General features: G+C 41.8%; 1 protein-coding gene across 12 annotated transcripts in view; it reads left to right on the plus strand.

Moving 5' to 3' along the window:
* Positions 1-18,722, plus strand: part of focad (focadhesin) — a 122,662-nt gene that overhangs the window by 72,610 nt on the left and 31,330 nt on the right. For all 12 annotated transcript variants that reach the window (XR_007939691.1, XM_051943824.1, XM_051943822.1 and 9 more), the window contains 7 exons: positions 2,628-2,678; positions 2,934-3,017; positions 7,616-7,757; positions 8,027-8,215; positions 9,552-9,673; positions 9,774-9,866; positions 10,090-10,169. Coding sequence is in view for 11 of the 12 variants with exons in the window: in XM_051943824.1 (XP_051799784.1) it covers positions 2,628-2,678; positions 2,934-3,017; positions 7,616-7,757; positions 8,027-8,215; positions 9,552-9,673; positions 9,774-9,866; positions 10,090-10,169 (761 nt within the window). In the remaining variant the exon portion in view is untranslated. The remainder of the gene's footprint in view (positions 1-2,627; positions 2,679-2,933; positions 3,018-7,615; positions 7,758-8,026; positions 8,216-9,551; positions 9,674-9,773; positions 9,867-10,089; positions 10,170-18,722) is intronic.

Raw genomic sequence — 18,722 nt, forward strand, 5'->3', positions numbered from 1 at the left:
AATAGGCAGACTGACTGATTATGAGTTTGGAAACACCTGTGATGTCAATTAAATGACACACCTGAGTTAATCATGTCACTCTGGTCAAATAGTTTTCAATCTTTTATAGAGGTACCATCATTTTTGTCCAGGCCTGTTTCATTAGTTTGTTTTTTTAAATAATTATGTTAATCAACAATTCAAAAGTAATGGCTGTTTTTGATTATTTAATTTTCAATAAATTTTTATTTATTGTTACTTTTGTGAGTTTCAAGTGATTTCAGTGAGAATTGTGGGTTTTTCCTTCTTTAACTGAGGGGTACCAACAATTTTGTCCACGTGTGTATTCCAGGGATCAAACCACGATTCTTTGAACTCAGACAATTGTCTAGCGATGACACTCTGTTGTAGGGATATATCTGGATATGGGAGTTATTTTTAAAAATTACAAGCAGAGGGACACAGCTTGCCTGGTTTTGTCAAAGTTGAAAAACACACTCATTGGCATCTCTAAAGTTCACTGATTAACATGATACAGTGCCTTGTGAAAGTATTCAGCCCCCTTGAACTTTTCAACCTTTCGCCACATTTCAGGCTTCAAACATAAAGATATAAAATTGTAATTTTTGTCAAGAATCAACAACAATTGGGACACAATCGTGAAGTGGAACGAAATTTATTGGATATTTCAAACTTTTTTAACAAATAAAAAACTGAAAAGTGGGGTGTGCAATATTATTCGGCCCATTTACTTTCAGTGCAGCAAACTCACTCCAGAAGTTCAGTGAGGATCTCTGAATGATCCAATGTTGTCCTAAATGACTGATGATGATAAATAGAATCCACCTGTGTGTAATCAAGTCTCCGTATAAATGCACCTGCTCTGTGATAGTCTCAGGGTTCTGTTTAAAGTGCAGAGAGCATCATGAAGACCAAGGAACACACCAGGCAGGTCCGAGATACTGTTGTGGAGAAGTTTAAAGCCGGATTTGGATACAAAAAGATTTCCCAAGCTTTAAACATCTCAAGGAGCACTGTGCAAGCAATCATATTGAAATGGAAGGAGTATCAGACCACTGCAAATCTACCAAGACCCGGCCGTCCCTCTAAACTTTCACCTCGAACAAGGAGAAGACTGATCAGAGATGCAGCCAAGATGCCCATGATCACTCTGGATGAACTGCAGAGATCTACAGCTGAGGTGGGAGAGTCTGTCCATAGGACAACAATCAGTCGTACACTGCACAAATCTGGCCTTTATGGAAGAGTGGCAAGAAGAAAGCCATTTCTCAAACATATCCATAAAAAGTCTTGTTTGAAGTTTGCCACAAGCCACCTGGGAGACACACCAAACATGTGGAAGAAGGTGCTCTGGTCAGATGAAACCAAAATCGAACTTTTTGGCCACAATGCAAAACGATATATTTGGCGTAAAAGCAACACAGCTCATCACCCTGAACACACCATCCCCACTGTCAAACATGGTGGTGGCAGCCTCATGGTTTGGGCCTGCTTTTCTTCAGCAGGGACAGGGAAGATGGTTAAAATTGATGGGAAGATGAATGGAGCCAAATACAGGACCATTCTGGAAGAAAACCTGTTGGAGTCTGCAAAAGACCTGAGACTGGGACGGAGATTTATCTTCCAACAGGACAATGATCCAAAACATAAAGCCAAATCTACAATGGAATGGTTCACAAATAAACGTATCCAGGTGTTAGAATGGCCAAGTCAAAGTCCAGACCTGAATCCAATGGAGAATCTGTGGGCAGAGCTGAAGACTGCTGTTCACAAATGCTCTCCATCCAACCTCACTGAGCTCGAGCTGTTTTGCAAGGAAGAATGGGCAAGAATTTCAGTCTCTCGATGTGCAAAACTGATAGAGACGTACCCCAAGTGACTTGCAGCTGTAATTGCAGCAAAAGGTGGCGCTACAAAGTATTAATGCAAGGGGGCCGAATAATATTGCACACCCCACTTTTCAGGTTTTTATTTCTTAAAAAAGTTTAAAATATCCAATAGATTTTGTTCCACTTCACGATTGTGTCCCACTTGTTGTTGATTCTTGACAAAATATTAAAATTTTATATCTTTATGTTTGAAGCCTGAAATGTGGCAAAAGGTTGAAAAGTTCAAGGGGGCCGAATACTTTCACAAGGCACTGTATCTCTGGTTTGTTTAATATCCACAAAAGCAGATTTATAGAAATGACACCTGCTGCTGCTTTCTATTATTACATTACCGCCAGATTTCATAAAGTCTCAATGAGCTAATTGGCTTTGGTTTTATTATGCCTCAAAGAGACCGAATCCTATGCACACCGTCCATAACTGTTAACTTGGGGTGTAGCTAGAAATTATGCATGTTGGTGCTTTTGAATTTTGGACAGAGCCGGTCTCACTGTTTCCCCCTGCTTGTAGTTGTTTTGTGAAGCTAGAGTAAACCTGTTTTATTTGAACACACAGTAACATACATAACTTGAGTCGTCCAGGTCATCCATCTCTCTCACCCTCTCACCAGAAACAGAGTGGAATGTTCCACAGCTTCTCATTTGTGGGACTGTGTGCTCTTTAGTGAAAAATCTCATTTTTATGATTTAAAGAGAAATTATTTAACCTTTAAATTTTTTTTCTTGTTTTTTTTTTCAGAAGTTCACAGAGGAGGTGGTCAGCTTTCTCTGGAGTTATGCCATGAACAAGGTCTGTGTACTGAAGATATCTGATCTGTTTGGAAATTGTAAAATTTAGAAAAATTTAACAGACAATTCCAAATTTGCTCTAGCATTTTGCCAATTTAAAACTTAATTTTTTTTTTCAGTCCCAAAAATTCTGATCAAAGAATAGTTGCACTGATAATTGTGAACAGCATCATTATCTTCTCCAGTGTGCTGATGTTTCAAATATATTTGTGAAGAAATCACTCAAAATGCTGACTCTGTGCATTTGTGGTAACAGGATCCAGAGCTGGCCAGCTGTGGCTACAAGGCTTTGGCAGATTTCCCTGAAGCAGTTCACACTATAACTCTCCTTCCTGAGGCTGTAAGATTTCTGCTTCACTCTCCTAACAATTCTGTACCTTTACATTTTGCACTGAATTCTTTACAACTGAAAATACAACTAGAGTGCGCTCTCGTGCACACTTTCAATTTATTTAACTTTTCATGTGCCCAAATTTGTTTTTGATAACAGACTCAGTCCTCCTTGACATGCAGGATACCATGATAGATGTTCTACCATTCTCCAGTAAAAGTTTTCAGCTTTCCTGGAGGGCTTGTGTTGTTCTACTTTTCTCTTTGAAATACCACGCTGATTTCAAATGTTCTATTTGATTCTTGTCAAGTATCATATTTGGTTAGGTCTAAGTATAGTTACCTCCGCCAGCGGAGGTTATGTAATCATCGGAGTTTGTTTGTCAGTTTGTCTGTTTGTCTGTTAACAGCATAACTCAAAAAGTTATGGACGGATTTTCACCAAATTTTTACAGAATGTCCGGAAGACCAAAAGTAACAATCGATTAGATTTTGGAGGTGATCCGGATCACCGTCTGGATCCAGGATTCTTTTGAAGGACTCTGTACAATTGAGAGAGATGGCCAGCCATTCATGTTCCGGATCCGACATCGAGCAGGCAGAAACAATGTTGTGGCAGATTACTTTTCCAGGTTGCCACACATCGCCAACCTCGGGGAGGAAGGGGATAATGTGACGGAGCGCCGGTGAACGCACCGTTCCCTGTGCAAATCGTGCCTTGTTATTTTAATGAACTATTCGCCACCACCAGCCTTTTGTGCTGGCTGCGGTCGGCGTCCGAAGGTGCACACTCGGCGCCGATGCGCCACACACACACACGCTCACACACACACACACACACACACACACACACACACACACACACACACACACACACACAGGCTCACACACACACACACACACACTCGCTCACCTGCTGATGCTGCAGCCTGTTGACTCCTCCAGAGACTAAGCCGAACGGCTTTCATGGCACGCCTTAAAAGTGCTGGGTGGCGCGCATTTTCGTGTCGTGTGACGTGGAGCCTTCCATTATTGGGGAGTAGAATATTGAATATGTCTCTGGCTGGTTGTAAATCCTGTTTGGGGAGCCAATAATTAACTTCTTTGTTTATTTATGCTTACCACTGAAAGAGGTTGGATTGGAATGATCTGAAATTCGTTATGTGAGGTATTTGGTTTGCCTTGAACCATCTCTCTCAATTGTACAGAGTCCTTCAAAAAAATCCTGGATCCAGACGGTGATCCGGATCACCTCCAAAATCTAATCGATTGTTACTTTTGGTCTTCCGCACATTCTGTAAAAATTTGGTGAAAATCCGTCCATAACTTTTTGAGTTATGCTGTTAACAGACAAACAGACAGACAAACACACTCCGAATGGTCATCTGTACAATTGAGAGATGGCCTGGCGGAGGTCTACGCTCTCCGAGTGCTTTTCTAGTTTCACTTATTTCTTCTTTGGAAACTCTCATGTGCTTTCGCCTGTGATCTTTGGATTGTTATCATGTTGGAATACAGACCTGATCAAAATCTTCAAACCAGTTGAAAAATTGCTAGAATATTCATTTTGCACATTTGGACCTTAATGAGGTAGTAGAGCTACAATATGCAAAAGCAAGAAGGGGGAGTGAGACAAAAATCATTTGGAACTTGTAATTTTAAAAAAATTAAACTGGAATAGGTTGTTTATCACCTGATCAAAAGTTTAAGACCACAGGCTATAAAAGCCAAAATCTGCTCAAAATTCTCATTTTCTGTGAGGCATTCACACGGTCATGCCCTCCTGATGGCTAAAGCTAAGAAGCTTTATCTTCTTGAACGTGGTCGGATCGTCGAGCTGCACCTGCACTGAGCCGGAGGATCTGATTGGCTGTCCGTCAAGACACAGGGCGGTCCTCGACCCAAATTAAGGCCCTTACTGGTGCCGACTGCAGCGCAATAACATCAGACGACATCTGCGGGAAAAGGGTTTCAAAAACAAAAAATGAATTCAAAGACCTCGTCTCCTTCAACGCCACAAAACTGCCCATTTAGACTTTACCAGGGAACATCAAGCATGGGACATTGAAAGGTGGAAAAAAGTTTTATTCTCTGATGAGAAAAAAATTTAACCTTGACGGTCCCGATGGCTTCCAACGTTACTGGCATGACAAGGAGATCCCACCTGAGATGTTTTCTACCCGACACAGTGGAGGGGGGTCCATCATGATCTGGAGTACTTTTTCATTCAGTGGAACACTGGAGCTTCAGGTGGTGCAGGGTCGTCAAACGGCAGCTGGTTACGTGCAGATGTTACAGCGGGCATCCCTCATGACTGAGGGCCCTCGTCTGTGTGGTAACCGCTGGGTTTTTCAACAGGACAGCAGTTCACAATGCTTGCTTGACCACGGACTTCTTCAGGGAGAATAGCATCACTCATTTGGACTATCCCGCATGTTCCCCTGATTTAAATCTCATAGAGAACATTTGGGGATGGATGGCAAGGGAAGTTGAAAAAAATAACCGTCAGTTCCAGACAGTTGATGCCCTTCGTGAAGCCATCTTCACCACTTGGAGCAATGTTCCCAAAAACTTCCTGGAAACACTCGCATCAAGCATGCCCAAATGAATTTTTGAAGTGATTAACAAGAACGGTGGAGCTTCTCATTACTGAGTCCTACTGAGAAAATTTTTTGTTCTGGTTTGGAGAGTTCTTTGTAATTTTTTGAGCGATGGTCTTAAACTTTTGATCAGCTAATAAACAGCCTATTTTACTTTTTCAAAGTGCTTTTCATCACACTCCCCCTTCTTGCTTTTGCATATTGTAGCTCAACTTAAAACCTCATTAAGATCCAAATGTGCAAAAGGTAAATTCTAGCAATTTTTCAACTGGTCTTAAGATTTTGATCAGGTCTATATATCTCTTCTTCTAAATTTCTGCAGACTGAGTCCATGCTTCACTGTCAGGACTATGCATTCACTGTTGTAGTCCCGGCCAGGTTCACGCCAAACATGCTGGACCACATTTGAGCTGAACAAAATTATCTTGGTATCTTCTAATTTTAGGTCTCTTGTCATGTACTTTAGCATAATTCAACCTGGTGCTGGGCGATATGACTATATATATCGTGAGAATGATAGAAAAGTATCTATCGTACCATTTATTTTCTATCGTTTCTATCGCGACAAAGAGAGCAGCGTGTGAGAGAGAGAGCGAGTGAGCGCAAGTTGTCTGAGCGACCCTGAATGCAGCAGGAGCGAGTGAAGACGAGAGCAGGTTAAGAGAAGAAGAGTTAAGAGAAGCGTAGCTTCTGGGTTATTGCAACTGTACGTTATAGTCACAGTCTATCTGCAATAAAGGCCGCAGCATTCTCAGACAATGCCGGGCTCCTGTGTTTTGCTTTCCAAAACTGCTGGTGAAGTGAAGGGGGTTAACCCCGGAGTGAACAGCAGTAACTTCGGCCCTGGAGAACTGACCTCCCCTGTGCTTTCTGACCACAGTTGGGCACTTGAGCAGGAACAGCTAAAGAAGGTCCACGAAAAACCTGTAGTATTGTGGTATATCGTGATGTATATCGTTATCGTGATATAAAATAATCCATGTTGTGATATGATTTTTTCCATATTGCCCAGCACTAGTTCAACCTACAGTTTTGTGCTAAAGACCAAGCAAGGGTGACAAGATTGACATTGTGAGATATCGTTTACACAGTCTGAGCTGTCACAGAGACGCCGATTTCCATTTTGCCTCCGCCAAGGAACGTGACGGAGTTATGTGACGATTGCCATACATTTGTCTGTTTATCTGTGTGCAACATTACTCAAAAACGGATTTGGATGAAATTTTAATGGAAGGTCAGAAATGACACAAGGACCACCTCATTAGATTTTGGCAGTGATGCGGCTTGTCATCTGGATCCACAGATTTGTTAAATATTTCTCTGTCATTGTAAGATAGTGGCACAGCATCACTGTAACTATGACAAAAAGTGAACGCTTTGTCAGCTGCCAGCTGACGATCACAGGATTGCAATCCTACTACAAATCCACTGCTGCAAACTTATCGGGACCTATCTGTCGGAAATCATACAATGACTGAGCAGCCTTGGCGGAGTACTGCGCTCTCTGAGTGCCTTTCTTGTTAACCTCTGTGCCAAATCTAAAGCACATGCCTGTCTATTTTTCAGAGCTAGATTGTGCATGCAGTGCACTGTAGATGGTTTCATTTTAGGAGGACACGTAAAGCCTCATATAATGGCTGTTGTCTTATTAATTCAAAATTACTCACAAAAATGAGACAAAATTACTATTCCTACTCTTATGTTTCCTTAAAAACAGCACTGTGTGAAAAGATTTAATATCTGACTCCACAAAATTTCACGAAATCACAAATAATGGCGTGTGCTGTGTTCAGTTGTGTTTGTTCTTTGTCTTCAGGGTATGTGAGTTATACTTACATGAACTTAACTCAATTGACACTTTTTACACAATTTGGTAGACTTCATTGTCTGTCTTCCTTTCATTGAGGTTTAAAGAGCGGTATTCAATTTAGGTCATCCTTAGGCTCTTTGCGTAAGTGGTCTTAATCGTGCAGTTGTGCCTGTTTCTGCTGCTCTGTTGTCCCCTTAGGCCAGACCAGCTACAAAGATCCCTGAAAATGAGGAGGATGATGACCAGAGTAAGGAGAAAGAGAAAGAGGACACGGATCTCTCCATCCCAGGCTCATCTTATGTAAAGTTGATAGCTCTAACCTCCCCATCTGTTATACAAGGTAAATTACACTTGCGCTGTCATCAAACCTCATGGATTATACACTCTCCTTTCCTCTGCAATTGGCACAACTGGGTACCTTCTGGGAAAAATAGCAACAAATATCCTTTCAGTATGTAACTGACAAGTCCAACTGCGATACTTCCAGCTGGACCAGAACACCACACAAAAACTATTAGGAGCATTAATGGTGCTAACCAGCCAAGCCTTACTAAACTTTGTAGTGTCGCTATGGAATAGCTCATCATAATATTTTTTCCTTTACTGCAGCCTTGGAGCTCTTCCTGACATCACTGGTGAAGCAGGAGATGAAACGGATGCCGCGTGGAGTATATTTCTCTGCCCTGAGGGGAGGTGGCCTGCGTTCAGACCACGGAAAAACGGTGGCAGGAATCCCATCGTTCATGCTCAAGACCTACGAGAAGAACAAGCAGCCTGGGTTGAAGCCTGGACTAGCAGGTGATTAACATCCCCCTTGTTTAGGTTGTCTCAACAATGTTGATTCACCTCTGTGGTTATATGTGAAGTTAGTTCGTCAAAATGTTCTTACCTGTGTGATCCTGCTGGTTCTTCTGAACTTTCAGTCTTTTGATTTTACCCCAAATCATCTTAAAAGTTGACATGATGAATAAACAGTAGTCAGAGGCTTTGTTTGAGAGGTCTTCTGCCTGTGCAAATTTCAGTTATCTCTACTATTAACAAGCTGTGCAGATAGTTATGTAATAGGATCGCAAAGAGTGGGAGGTGGTGGTGGGTCTCCATTAACCGAATAAAACTGACCATATTCCATCCAGATAGAATGGAATTGATTTATTAGTGACTGTGGGCTCAGGGGGTAGAGTGGGTTGTCCACTGATTGCAAGGCTGGCAGTCCAATCCCTTCCACATGCTGAAGTTTTCTTGGGCAAGACACTGAGCCTCAAATTGCTCGCAATGGCAGGCAGCACCTTGCATTGCAGCACCATTGGTGTGTGAGGGTGTGGGTGAATGCAAAACACACTGTAAAGCACTGAGTGCCAGTAAGGTAGAAATACACTATGAGGGGTGATTGATAAGTTTTGAGCCTGACCAAGAAAAAAGTAAATTTAAACAATGCTTTAATTCTCAACATAATCCCCTTGCAAGTCCACACATTTCTTCCAGCGTCTCTGTAGTGCCTTGATCCCGTTCTCATAGGTCTTATCCTGCTCCTGTAGAAAGTCGTTTACCGCAGCTATGACGTCATCGTTTGTGTCGTAGTGGGTCCCAGCAAGGTGCCGTTTCATGTTTGGGGAAAAGATGAAAGTCAGACGGAGCCAAATCTGGGGAATAAGGTGGATGCTGCATGAGTTTAAAGCCACATTCGTGAATGGCAGCCATGGCGACAACTGACTTGTAAACCGGAGCATTGTCCTGGTGGAACAGGACACCACGTCTGAGCATTCCACGGCGCTTTTCTTTAATTTTCTCCCTCAGTTGGCGTACCAGGGAAGCATAATATTGCCCATTGATGGTCAATTGATGGATCACAGCACGGTCACCAATTAGGTCCATTTTGCTTGAATGACCTACCTCACTCTACTTTACTCAGGTATCATACATGCATGAATACACGCATTGAGTTCAAAATTGAACTCAAACTCTTCTGACATGTTGCTCTCTCAGAGAACAAAAGGTTTTCATTAACAAAGTGTCTTTTCTTGGTCAGGCTCAGAACTTATCAATCACCCCTTGTATGAGTGCAGACCATGTACCATTTACCAGTTGAAGTTGACAGCTTCAACATAGCTGACCCTTCTTCTCTTCGGTCTTATAGCTGGACTTCTGCTCTGTTACGAACTGCCTGTGCAGACGGACCGCGAAGGCAGACCAATCAATCGCTTCCTCGTCAGTCGAAGCCGCAGCTACCAGCAGACCCTTACAGCTCTCATTCATGAAGTATGTCTCAGCCTGTTCTTCCCCTGCTTCTCTTGCTCCTCTTTGGTGTAGGACCAGTTAAAAAAGTAACTCTTCAGTTCTTTTCCTTTTTGGTGTGTAGGTAAACATTCAGCCCTCAGAGTGGCATCGTGCTCTCATCCTGCCCCATGCCTGGCAGGGTTTCATGAGTCGAGCTTTCCACGCTGTCCTCCAGGTATGTGCTTCTGGCAAGTGATAGATTGATTATTGAAGAAGTAATCAATACTACATGCTGTTCTAGAAGTTTCAGCTCAATTAAATGATTTCAATTCAATGAATAAGCTTAAGCTAAGTTCTAGATAAGCTAAGCTTTGTCTCATTCTTTAAGTTTGACAAAATTAACTGAATGTTTTGCATAGTGTACTGCAGTTAACTATGCGGGTCTGATGTGTGTTTAGGGTCGACGGGCTGATTTGGAAATGCAGCGGAAACATGGCAAAGAGAACCCAGAGGAGCTACAGTGCTGTGCCTGGCTGTGGTGAGATTCACTTGCTACACTGCTTGTCCAAAAAAAGTTGCATACTCTAATATTTCATTCAACCACCTTTAGCTCTGAGACTGACAGACATTCGGCTTGGCGTTGTTTCGATAAGCTTCTGCAATGTCATAGCATTTATTTCTGTCCAGAGCCGCATTAAATTTCTACCAAGTTCTTATAACAATAATAATAATAACAATAATCTTTATTTTATATAGCACTTTTAATACATCATTTGTAGCACAAAGTGCTTTACAAACAGACAAATAATTCAAATAAAATGAAAGAAATTAAGATCCAAACCCACCCACCCCGCAATCCATACACTGTAATATTAAAAGCAACATAAATAAAAGACAAAAATAAGTCAGGGACATTGTTATACCCAGTACGTACTGAGGAAACACCATCTGAAGGTATAAAATAGGTAAACACTGGAGGTTAGTTTAAAGTGTAAAATAAATAAATAAATAAAAATAATTGAATAAAATAAAATAAATCCATAAGTAGATCAGTAAAATAAACATAAATAAGTAAATAAATTCAATTAAATATGTCATATAAAAAAACAGAATAAAAGATAGATAAAATAAAATAATAATAAAAATAATAATAATAGTGATGATTATAAATTGGGAGTTGTATAAAGAATAAAAACACTAAAAGGTAATTCAAGTAAAAGCCAGACTAAAAAGGTAGGTTTTAAGTTTGTTTTTAAAAACATTAACATTAGGTGCAGCCCTCAGGTCTTCAGGAAGGCTGTTCCATAAGCGGGGGCCGTAGTAATAAAAAGATGCCTCACCATAAGTTTTGGTGTTAAACTTAAAATCGGTGTAATATGGGCTCTCTTTCTGGTCCCCGTTAGCATCCGTGCAGCTGAATTCTGTAGGAGCTGAAGATGGGAGATTTTCTTTTGCGGGAGACCAGAAAGAAGAGCATTGCAGTAGTCTATTCTACAGGTGATAAAAGCATGGATTAATGTCTCTGCATTGGCTTGAGAGGGAAACGGTCGCACTCGGGCAATGTTCTTCAAATGATTAAAAGCTTTTTTGGTAATGTCCCGGATATGTAGCTCAAAACTGAGCTCTGAATCGAATAAAACCCCTAAATTTTTAGCCTGCCCTCACGGATTAAAAGATAATGCTTGTAGTTTGCTGACCAGTTTCTCTCTCTTGACCCCTGAACCAATGACTAAAACCTGAGTTTTGTCCTGGTTGAGCTCTAAAAAGTTGTCTGCCATCCATGATTTAATATCTAAAATACAGTTTAAAAGGGCATCGAGTGGCCGTGTGTTATCAGGAGACATGGCAACATAAAGCTGAGTGTCGTCAGCATAGCTGTGGAAATTGATGCCGTGTCTCCTGATGACATTACCTAATGGGAGCATATAGAGATTAAAAAGAGTAGGGCCTAAAATTGAACCTTGGGGAACACCACACCCAATGTCATAACATTGTGATAAATGATCCCCAAGGTTCACATAAAACTTTCTACCACTAAGATAAGATTCAAACCAGCTAAAAACAGTGCCTGAGATGCCAATAAAATCATGGAGTCTACTTAAAAGAATTTTGTGGTCAACAGTATCAAAAGCAGCACTCGGGTCCAATAAAACTAAAACAGAGGGTAATTTGTTATCCATATTGCGCCTGAGGTCATTAACAATTTTGACCAGAGCAGTCTCAGTACTGTGATTTTTCCTAAAACCAGATTGATAAATTTCATAAATATTTCTTAAACTAATAAAATCATTTATCTGGTTTAAAACAATCTTCTCTAAAAGTTTACTTAAAAATGGCAAATTGAATACAGGTCTAAAATTATCAGCTACAGCTGTATCCAGATTGCTTTTCTTCAGGAGAGGTTTTAAAATGGAGGTTTTAAAAGCAGAGGGGAACATGCCTGTCTGAAGAGAATAATTTAAAATAGTAAGAAAATCCTGTTTTAAAAAGTCATAAAAGTTCTTAAAAAGGGATGCTGGAATGGGATCTAAAAGGCAGGTAGTTAGCTTGAGTTGTTTAAAAAACTTTTTCAAGCATCACAGCATCAACCAGGACAAAACTTTCCAGTGTCTCCCCATTTAAAACCAAAGATTCTGAAGAGTTAAAACTCAAAGGCTGAGAAAGTAAAAGGTTTGATCTGATGAAATCTATTTTACTGCTGAAGTGGAATGCAAAGTCATCACATGACAAGTCTGGTTCCTTAGTTTGATTAAAAAAAAAAACAGGGTTGATTAATTTGGTTATTGTTTTGAAAAGTACCTTAGAATTGTTTTTGTTGCTGTGAATTAATGTGGAAAAATGTTCTTTTCTTGCCTGTTTGATTGCTGTGTTAAAAATCTTCAGATGATGTTGGAAAATATTGTAATTTATTTAAATTTTGTTTTTCCGCCACTTCCGTTCTGCTTTTCGACAATTTCTTTTGAGGTTAATGATGTAACTGTTTGTTCAGGGAGGCTTTGGTTTTGTTGATATTCTTTTGATTTTTATTGGTGCAACAGTGTCTAGACCTGACCTTAATTTACTGTTAAAACGATCAACAATAAAATCACAGGAGGAAGGTAAAACGTGTGGGGGTATCAGTTAAAATGTCAATAAAATTTGCAGCCACTTCAGCGGTAAGATAGCACTTCCTGATTGTACGCACTGGGATTTCTTGTTGCTTAAAATCATTGATATTAAAAAACACACAAAAATGATCAGACAAGCCTACGTCCATAACAGAGGTCACAGATGTCGAAAGGCCATGGGTAATTATTAAATCTAAAATTTTTCCTCTGTTATGGGTGGGCTCTTTCACATGTTGGATAAAATTCATACTGTGAAGAAGGCCTAAAAATTCTGAGCTAAAAGAGTCTGATTGATTATCAACATGCAAATTAAAATCACCTAAAATAAGAACTCTGTCATACTTAGAACAGATAAAAGAGAACAATTCAGAAAATTCAATAATAAAAGAGGTACACTGTTTAGGTGGTCTGTATATAGTTAAGCATAGGATGGGAGGACTGCTAAAAACAAATGAATGATGTTCAAAAGAGGAATACTTATCAAATAAAATCTCTTTAAAACCATTATATGCTAACAGAATTGTGGCAGTCCCCCCTCCTCTTCGCCCCTGCCTAAAAGAATAACAAAATTGGTAGTTGGGGGGAGAGGCTTCAATGAGAGAGGCAGGTGCATCTGTACTGAGCCAAGTTTCTGTTAAAAACATAAAATCAATATTATTATCTAAAATCAGTTCGTTAATAAGAAAAGTTTTATTAAACAGAGATCTAACATTTGAAAGTGCCATATTGAATGTAGTTTGGGGGGGATCAGAAGGGGCCATGTGTGTGATTATGGGTTTGAGGTTAAATATATTTGCGCCTGAGGATGTATGGGAATGGTAGTGCTCTCTTGGAGTAATTATGACAGAGATGGGTGAGTTTTGAAAATCAGATGGTCCAAGTCCAGTAGGATGCAATCTACTGTTAATATCGGAACTAAAATGATATGGACTTGGACTGGAGGGACATCAGTCTCTGCAGGGACGGTCAGTGGGAGTGGACTCATAGTGCATGCTGGATGCCGTATGCCAGGTTGGCGACAGCAAACAGCAAACAGCATCCAGCGCTGTTCAGATGAAGCCCGTCAGCCCCAAAGAGATTTCTCCTCTGCCAGAAGGCGTCAAAATTGTTTATGAAGCCCATATTATAGGATCCACAGACAGAGGAGAGCCAGGTGTTCAGATAAAGCAGCCTGCTGAAGCGACCCACGCCTCGGTCACAGGTGGGGGTGGGGCCAGAAATAAAAACACGCAGGTGGAACTGATTGACAACACTGAACAGGTGGAGGAAGTCTTGTTTAAGAGTTCAGACTGTTGTTTGGGAATATCATTAGTACCTGTGTCATCCACACAGGTATGATCCTGGTGACCTCCAGAAAAGATTTATTTTTTGTCTGCATTTATTCTCATTGTTTAACTCCACGGAAGGGGTGTCAACACTTTATGAGATTAATGCATATTTTAGTCTTGCAGCCAAATATTTTATTATTTAGTGCATGCGTGTGACCATCACCAGCCCTCCCTGAAAGCTAAGCTGACACTCTTTATTACAATTCCCTGTTAAGAGCCAGGGAGGGCAGTGCTACACCTCAGTGGTGACGTGAAGGGAAACAAAGGGTGGACAGGATGAAACAGGACGGACAGGGACAGGGACTAGCAAGCGGTGGTATTACATCTTAAGAATATCAGGTGCTGTGTTATTCCCGACTATTAATTACCCATCAATAAGACAAACAAACAAACTCATACACCAAAAAAACAGAAAACCAAACAAACCCAGACAGTACTGAACACCATAGTTTTGGGTGTCATGTCAGTATAGAGTGGAATAGGCCAGAAGAAGATACTAGAGAAAAGGAGAATGGGTTTAGTGTGAGATTAGACTCTGGAAAGAGTCTCAGCACATTCTGCCGGGTCCCATCACTTCTCAACAGCGGAACTCGACAGGAGCTGGTGGGACCTGAACAAACATGCACATGTAAGTGTGAAAGACCCCGATGCCCAGAGCAGCCATCACAGCAATGCAGGGCCAAGCCGACAGGGTGCCCCCCCAGAGCAGCGCCCCGGCAGGCACCATAGCCCCAACACGGGCCAGCCGCACGCAGCACCCCACCCTGAAGGGGGAGACCAGGCCGCGCCACAAGGAAGCGAGGACCACAAGTCGCCACGGCCACCCAGGAGCCGGCACGACAAGGACGCGGGGCGCCCACCCCGCAGCACCCCCAAGATCCCACCCACCCCACCGCACCCCAGGACAGCACCAGGCCCGGACAGCGGCCTGCAGAAACTGGACTCCAGTGGCGGCACGCAGGCCAGGATCAAGGCCTGTGCCCAGATGAGCCAGAGCCACCCTCCAGAGAAACTACCCAGCCCCCACGCCAGACCCCCCGGCCGTGGAGGGATAGGGGCGAGGAGGAGCGGGCAGGCAGGAGAGGAGGGAGGAGGAGGGAAGCGGAGCAGGAAGGGACAGGAGAGCAACGGAGGGACTGACCCACCCCAAACCCCAGGACCAGCCAGGCGACCCAGAAGAGATCAGCCGCCGACACCCTCGAGGCCCCGGGAGAGCGTGCAGGCCCAGAGCTCAAAGGGGGAGACGCCGGAGACACCCACCCCCGGGGAGAGGGGCCCAAGCCACCCCGACCCCGCAGAGCCAGAGAGCAACCCCGGGAACCATAGGGAAAGGACACCACCAGTGCATGCACACGGCCTTGAAGTCCATGGTGCTATCAATCTTTGAGAGTTGGAGGGATAATAAACTGAAATAGAGCAGAGGAAAGTTGGACCATATGCACAGACAGAACAGGTATCACAATTTTTTTTTTTTCATGAGGGCAGTGGCATACGTCCACATACAAGCAGAAGCTATAGATTAATATTTAATGAATTAGTAAATGGAGACCATTTTTCTTTAAATGAGTCCAATTGTTTTGTCCGGATAGCAGATATTCTCTCCAGTGAAATGTGTTCTGTGAGGAGGTTCAGCCAATGGAAGATGTTGAGGGCTTTCTTATCTTTCCAGTTAACTGCAAAAGTCTTAGGGCATGGCCATGGCGACTACACAAAATATTGATCCTTTGCCATGAAACAGGAGGTGGGATCTAACCCTTCTGATCATACTCCAATCTGCCTGAAACTTTACATGTATGATCAGAGTTCGGCCCTGACAACATCCATGTGGTTATGTACATTGACAGTCATGGCGCCACCTTCTGGTATCAGGAAGTACACATTTTTTTACACTTTCATGTAGGGCTGGACAATATTTCAATATAAATATAGACCGCGGTATATTTTTATTCAATAACGGTGATATGAGTTTTAAACACATTTTCGATATTTCGATATAGTACATTAGAGTATGTAATTACAGCATTTCACATGCCGTTCAAGCAAGCAAAGCCCCACCGCAGCAAGCTATAAAATGAGTGCCCATGACCGTAATGTAAACGTGACTGAACAAGCTACCACAAGCGAAGAAAAAGCTGACGAAATAGTTGATAAGAGAGGAAAAACTAATTCGGTGGTGTGGAAGTGGTTCGGCTATCAAAAATCCGATAAACTTCAGGTTTCAGTGTGCTGCAAAATATGCCGGAGAGTCCTGCCAACTAACAGCGGGAACACATCGAACCTGTTCCACCATCTGAAGCATTTCCACTCGATAGAGTATGCCGAGAGTCAGAAAATAAAGCACCATAAAAATTTGAGCCAACCCATACCAGAAGCATCACCCCCAGCAGCAGCGACAGCGGAGTCAAAAGAGAAGCCCATGCAGCAAACACAGATCGCCGTTTTCATGCCTTATGACAAGAACTCCAAATGCCATAAAGACATAACCAAGGCCGTCGCAAACTTCTTGGCTAAAGACATGATGCCGTTTACTACAGTGGAAAACGTGGGCTTTAGGAAAATATCAGTCCTCGACCACAGATACGAGCTCCCCGGACATAAATATTTTTCACGCACAGCCATACCTGCACTTTATGGTGAAGTGAGAGAGAGGGTGGAGGAGCAGCTGAAGAAGTCCGTCACGAAATTTGCGACCACAGCTGACCTGTGGTCAAGCAGAACCTCCGAGCCTTACTTGAGCCTGACGGTTCATTTTATTGACCAAGATTGGAAGCTTGTCAGCTTATGCCTCCAGACGGTCTATTTTCCCGAGGATCACACCGGCAAAGCTATTGCAGCCGGACTTAAAGATGCGCTTCCGTCCTGGGGACTCAGCGAGGATCAGCAGGTCTGCATCACCACAGATAGCGGGACCAATATCATCAAAGGTGAACTGAACTCCTGGACAAGACTGCAGTGCTTCGGGCACCGACTAAACTCTGGGCCAGGAGCATTTGTGTTTGTCGCTCACTCTTTTTTGTGTGTGTTGCAGCAGTTCTGAGCACTTTTTTTTCCTGGTTGAAGCACCTTTGTTTGAATCTATAACAATGGCATAACTGTATTGTAGTTTAAAGTTAAAGCTATTTGTATTGAAAAAGGTGAGACTTTTGTGTTTATTTGACAGTGATTTTAAATTTCTTAAATAAAAAGGTGAACATTAATTTTTTGTAGTTTTTATTTCTAAAAATTTACACTGGAGGTGCATCCTGTCAAAATAATGTGCATTCTTAACAGTTTTTCTGAGGCTTTTATATTACTTATATCGATATCGGAATTATATCGTATCGACCGAAATTAAGAGCTATATCGTGATAAAAGTTTTAGCCATATCGTCCAGCCCTACTTCCATGTACTATTCTTACTCAATTGATCAGATTTTCCTCAAATTTGGTGACAGAAGCCTAGACACATTCATGACGATTCCCAGAGAAAATGGTGACTCGTCGTCAAAGGGCGTGGCCATGGCAGCGCGGCGAATTTTGTGAACAGATCCACATTCATAAATTTGAAAATTTTCATAGCGCCACCTATTGGCAATAACAAGTATCTCATTACATTTGCACATACCATTGCCTGATACTTTGTCATATCAATCTGAAAATTAGATGAGTGTTGACACCTTGACGATGCCGCAATGTGAAGATTTGGACGATTCATAAAACGCTGTTGCCGTGGTAACGCATTGTTTCTGTAACAAACAAAGTACTTTTTGACAGGTTAAAAATGCTCAAACGCTCACCAAAATTAACACACATATCTAGTCTCGCGGACCATTTGATGTTTTATGGGAATTTCACCTGATTGTGGCAAAGTTGCTCCATGGCGCCACCTGGAATATTTCAAGCATTTACTACGACCAGTACATGTAACCTACAGCTATAAACTTTGGTAGGCATATGTAAATGGTCAAGACATTTACATATGCCTATGCACAGTCAAGAGGAATGCATCCCATTCGATCTTCGGGTCATCAAACTGCATCATCATCATTGTGTGGGTACTGTTCTTGACAGTTTTCTGACACCATGTAATGCTGTAAGCACCAGGAAATATAGCAGAGATGGTGGTAACGTCAGGCTGCATTTAATGAACAACAACAGTATGGGTAGTGGCCAGGGACATATACGGCAAGTGCGACTTTACACATTTATGCATACAACAGTATTCACCTTTAAAATTTCTTCTTTAATTGCTTTTTATTTCCTTAGCGAAAACCTCGTAACTCTCGGAGGATGACTTCCAGTTCAACCATTTCTTCATGGGGGCTTACGTTTTCTATCCCGTTTGTTGCTAGTTAGCTTTGGCAGCTAATTATTTGTGTCGCTGCGCCTCTACAGGGTGACCCAAAAGTTTGGAAACAAAGTTTAACCACAGTGTCTATTTGAGTTGGGCGTGCATGAATTCACTCTTATTTTACCCATTTTTGTTATAGCATAATAAAATAACTTAAAAGCATAGTATTTGCCTAGTGCAATAACTCGGAAGGAAATTAATAGAACCATAAGGTACAGGTATGCTGGAGCATAACTTCAAAATGCAGGCCATCAGTGTCAGATTTCAAAACTCTTGATGGTAAAGTATCTGACAGTTTTAATTTTTTTAAACATCCAGAAGTACTAT

The sequence above is a fragment of the Acanthochromis polyacanthus genome, chromosome 23 (genome assembly GCF_021347895.1).
Source record: "Acanthochromis polyacanthus isolate Apoly-LR-REF ecotype Palm Island chromosome 23, KAUST_Apoly_ChrSc, whole genome shotgun sequence".
Classification (NCBI taxonomy): domain Eukaryota; kingdom Metazoa; phylum Chordata; class Actinopteri; family Pomacentridae; genus Acanthochromis; species Acanthochromis polyacanthus.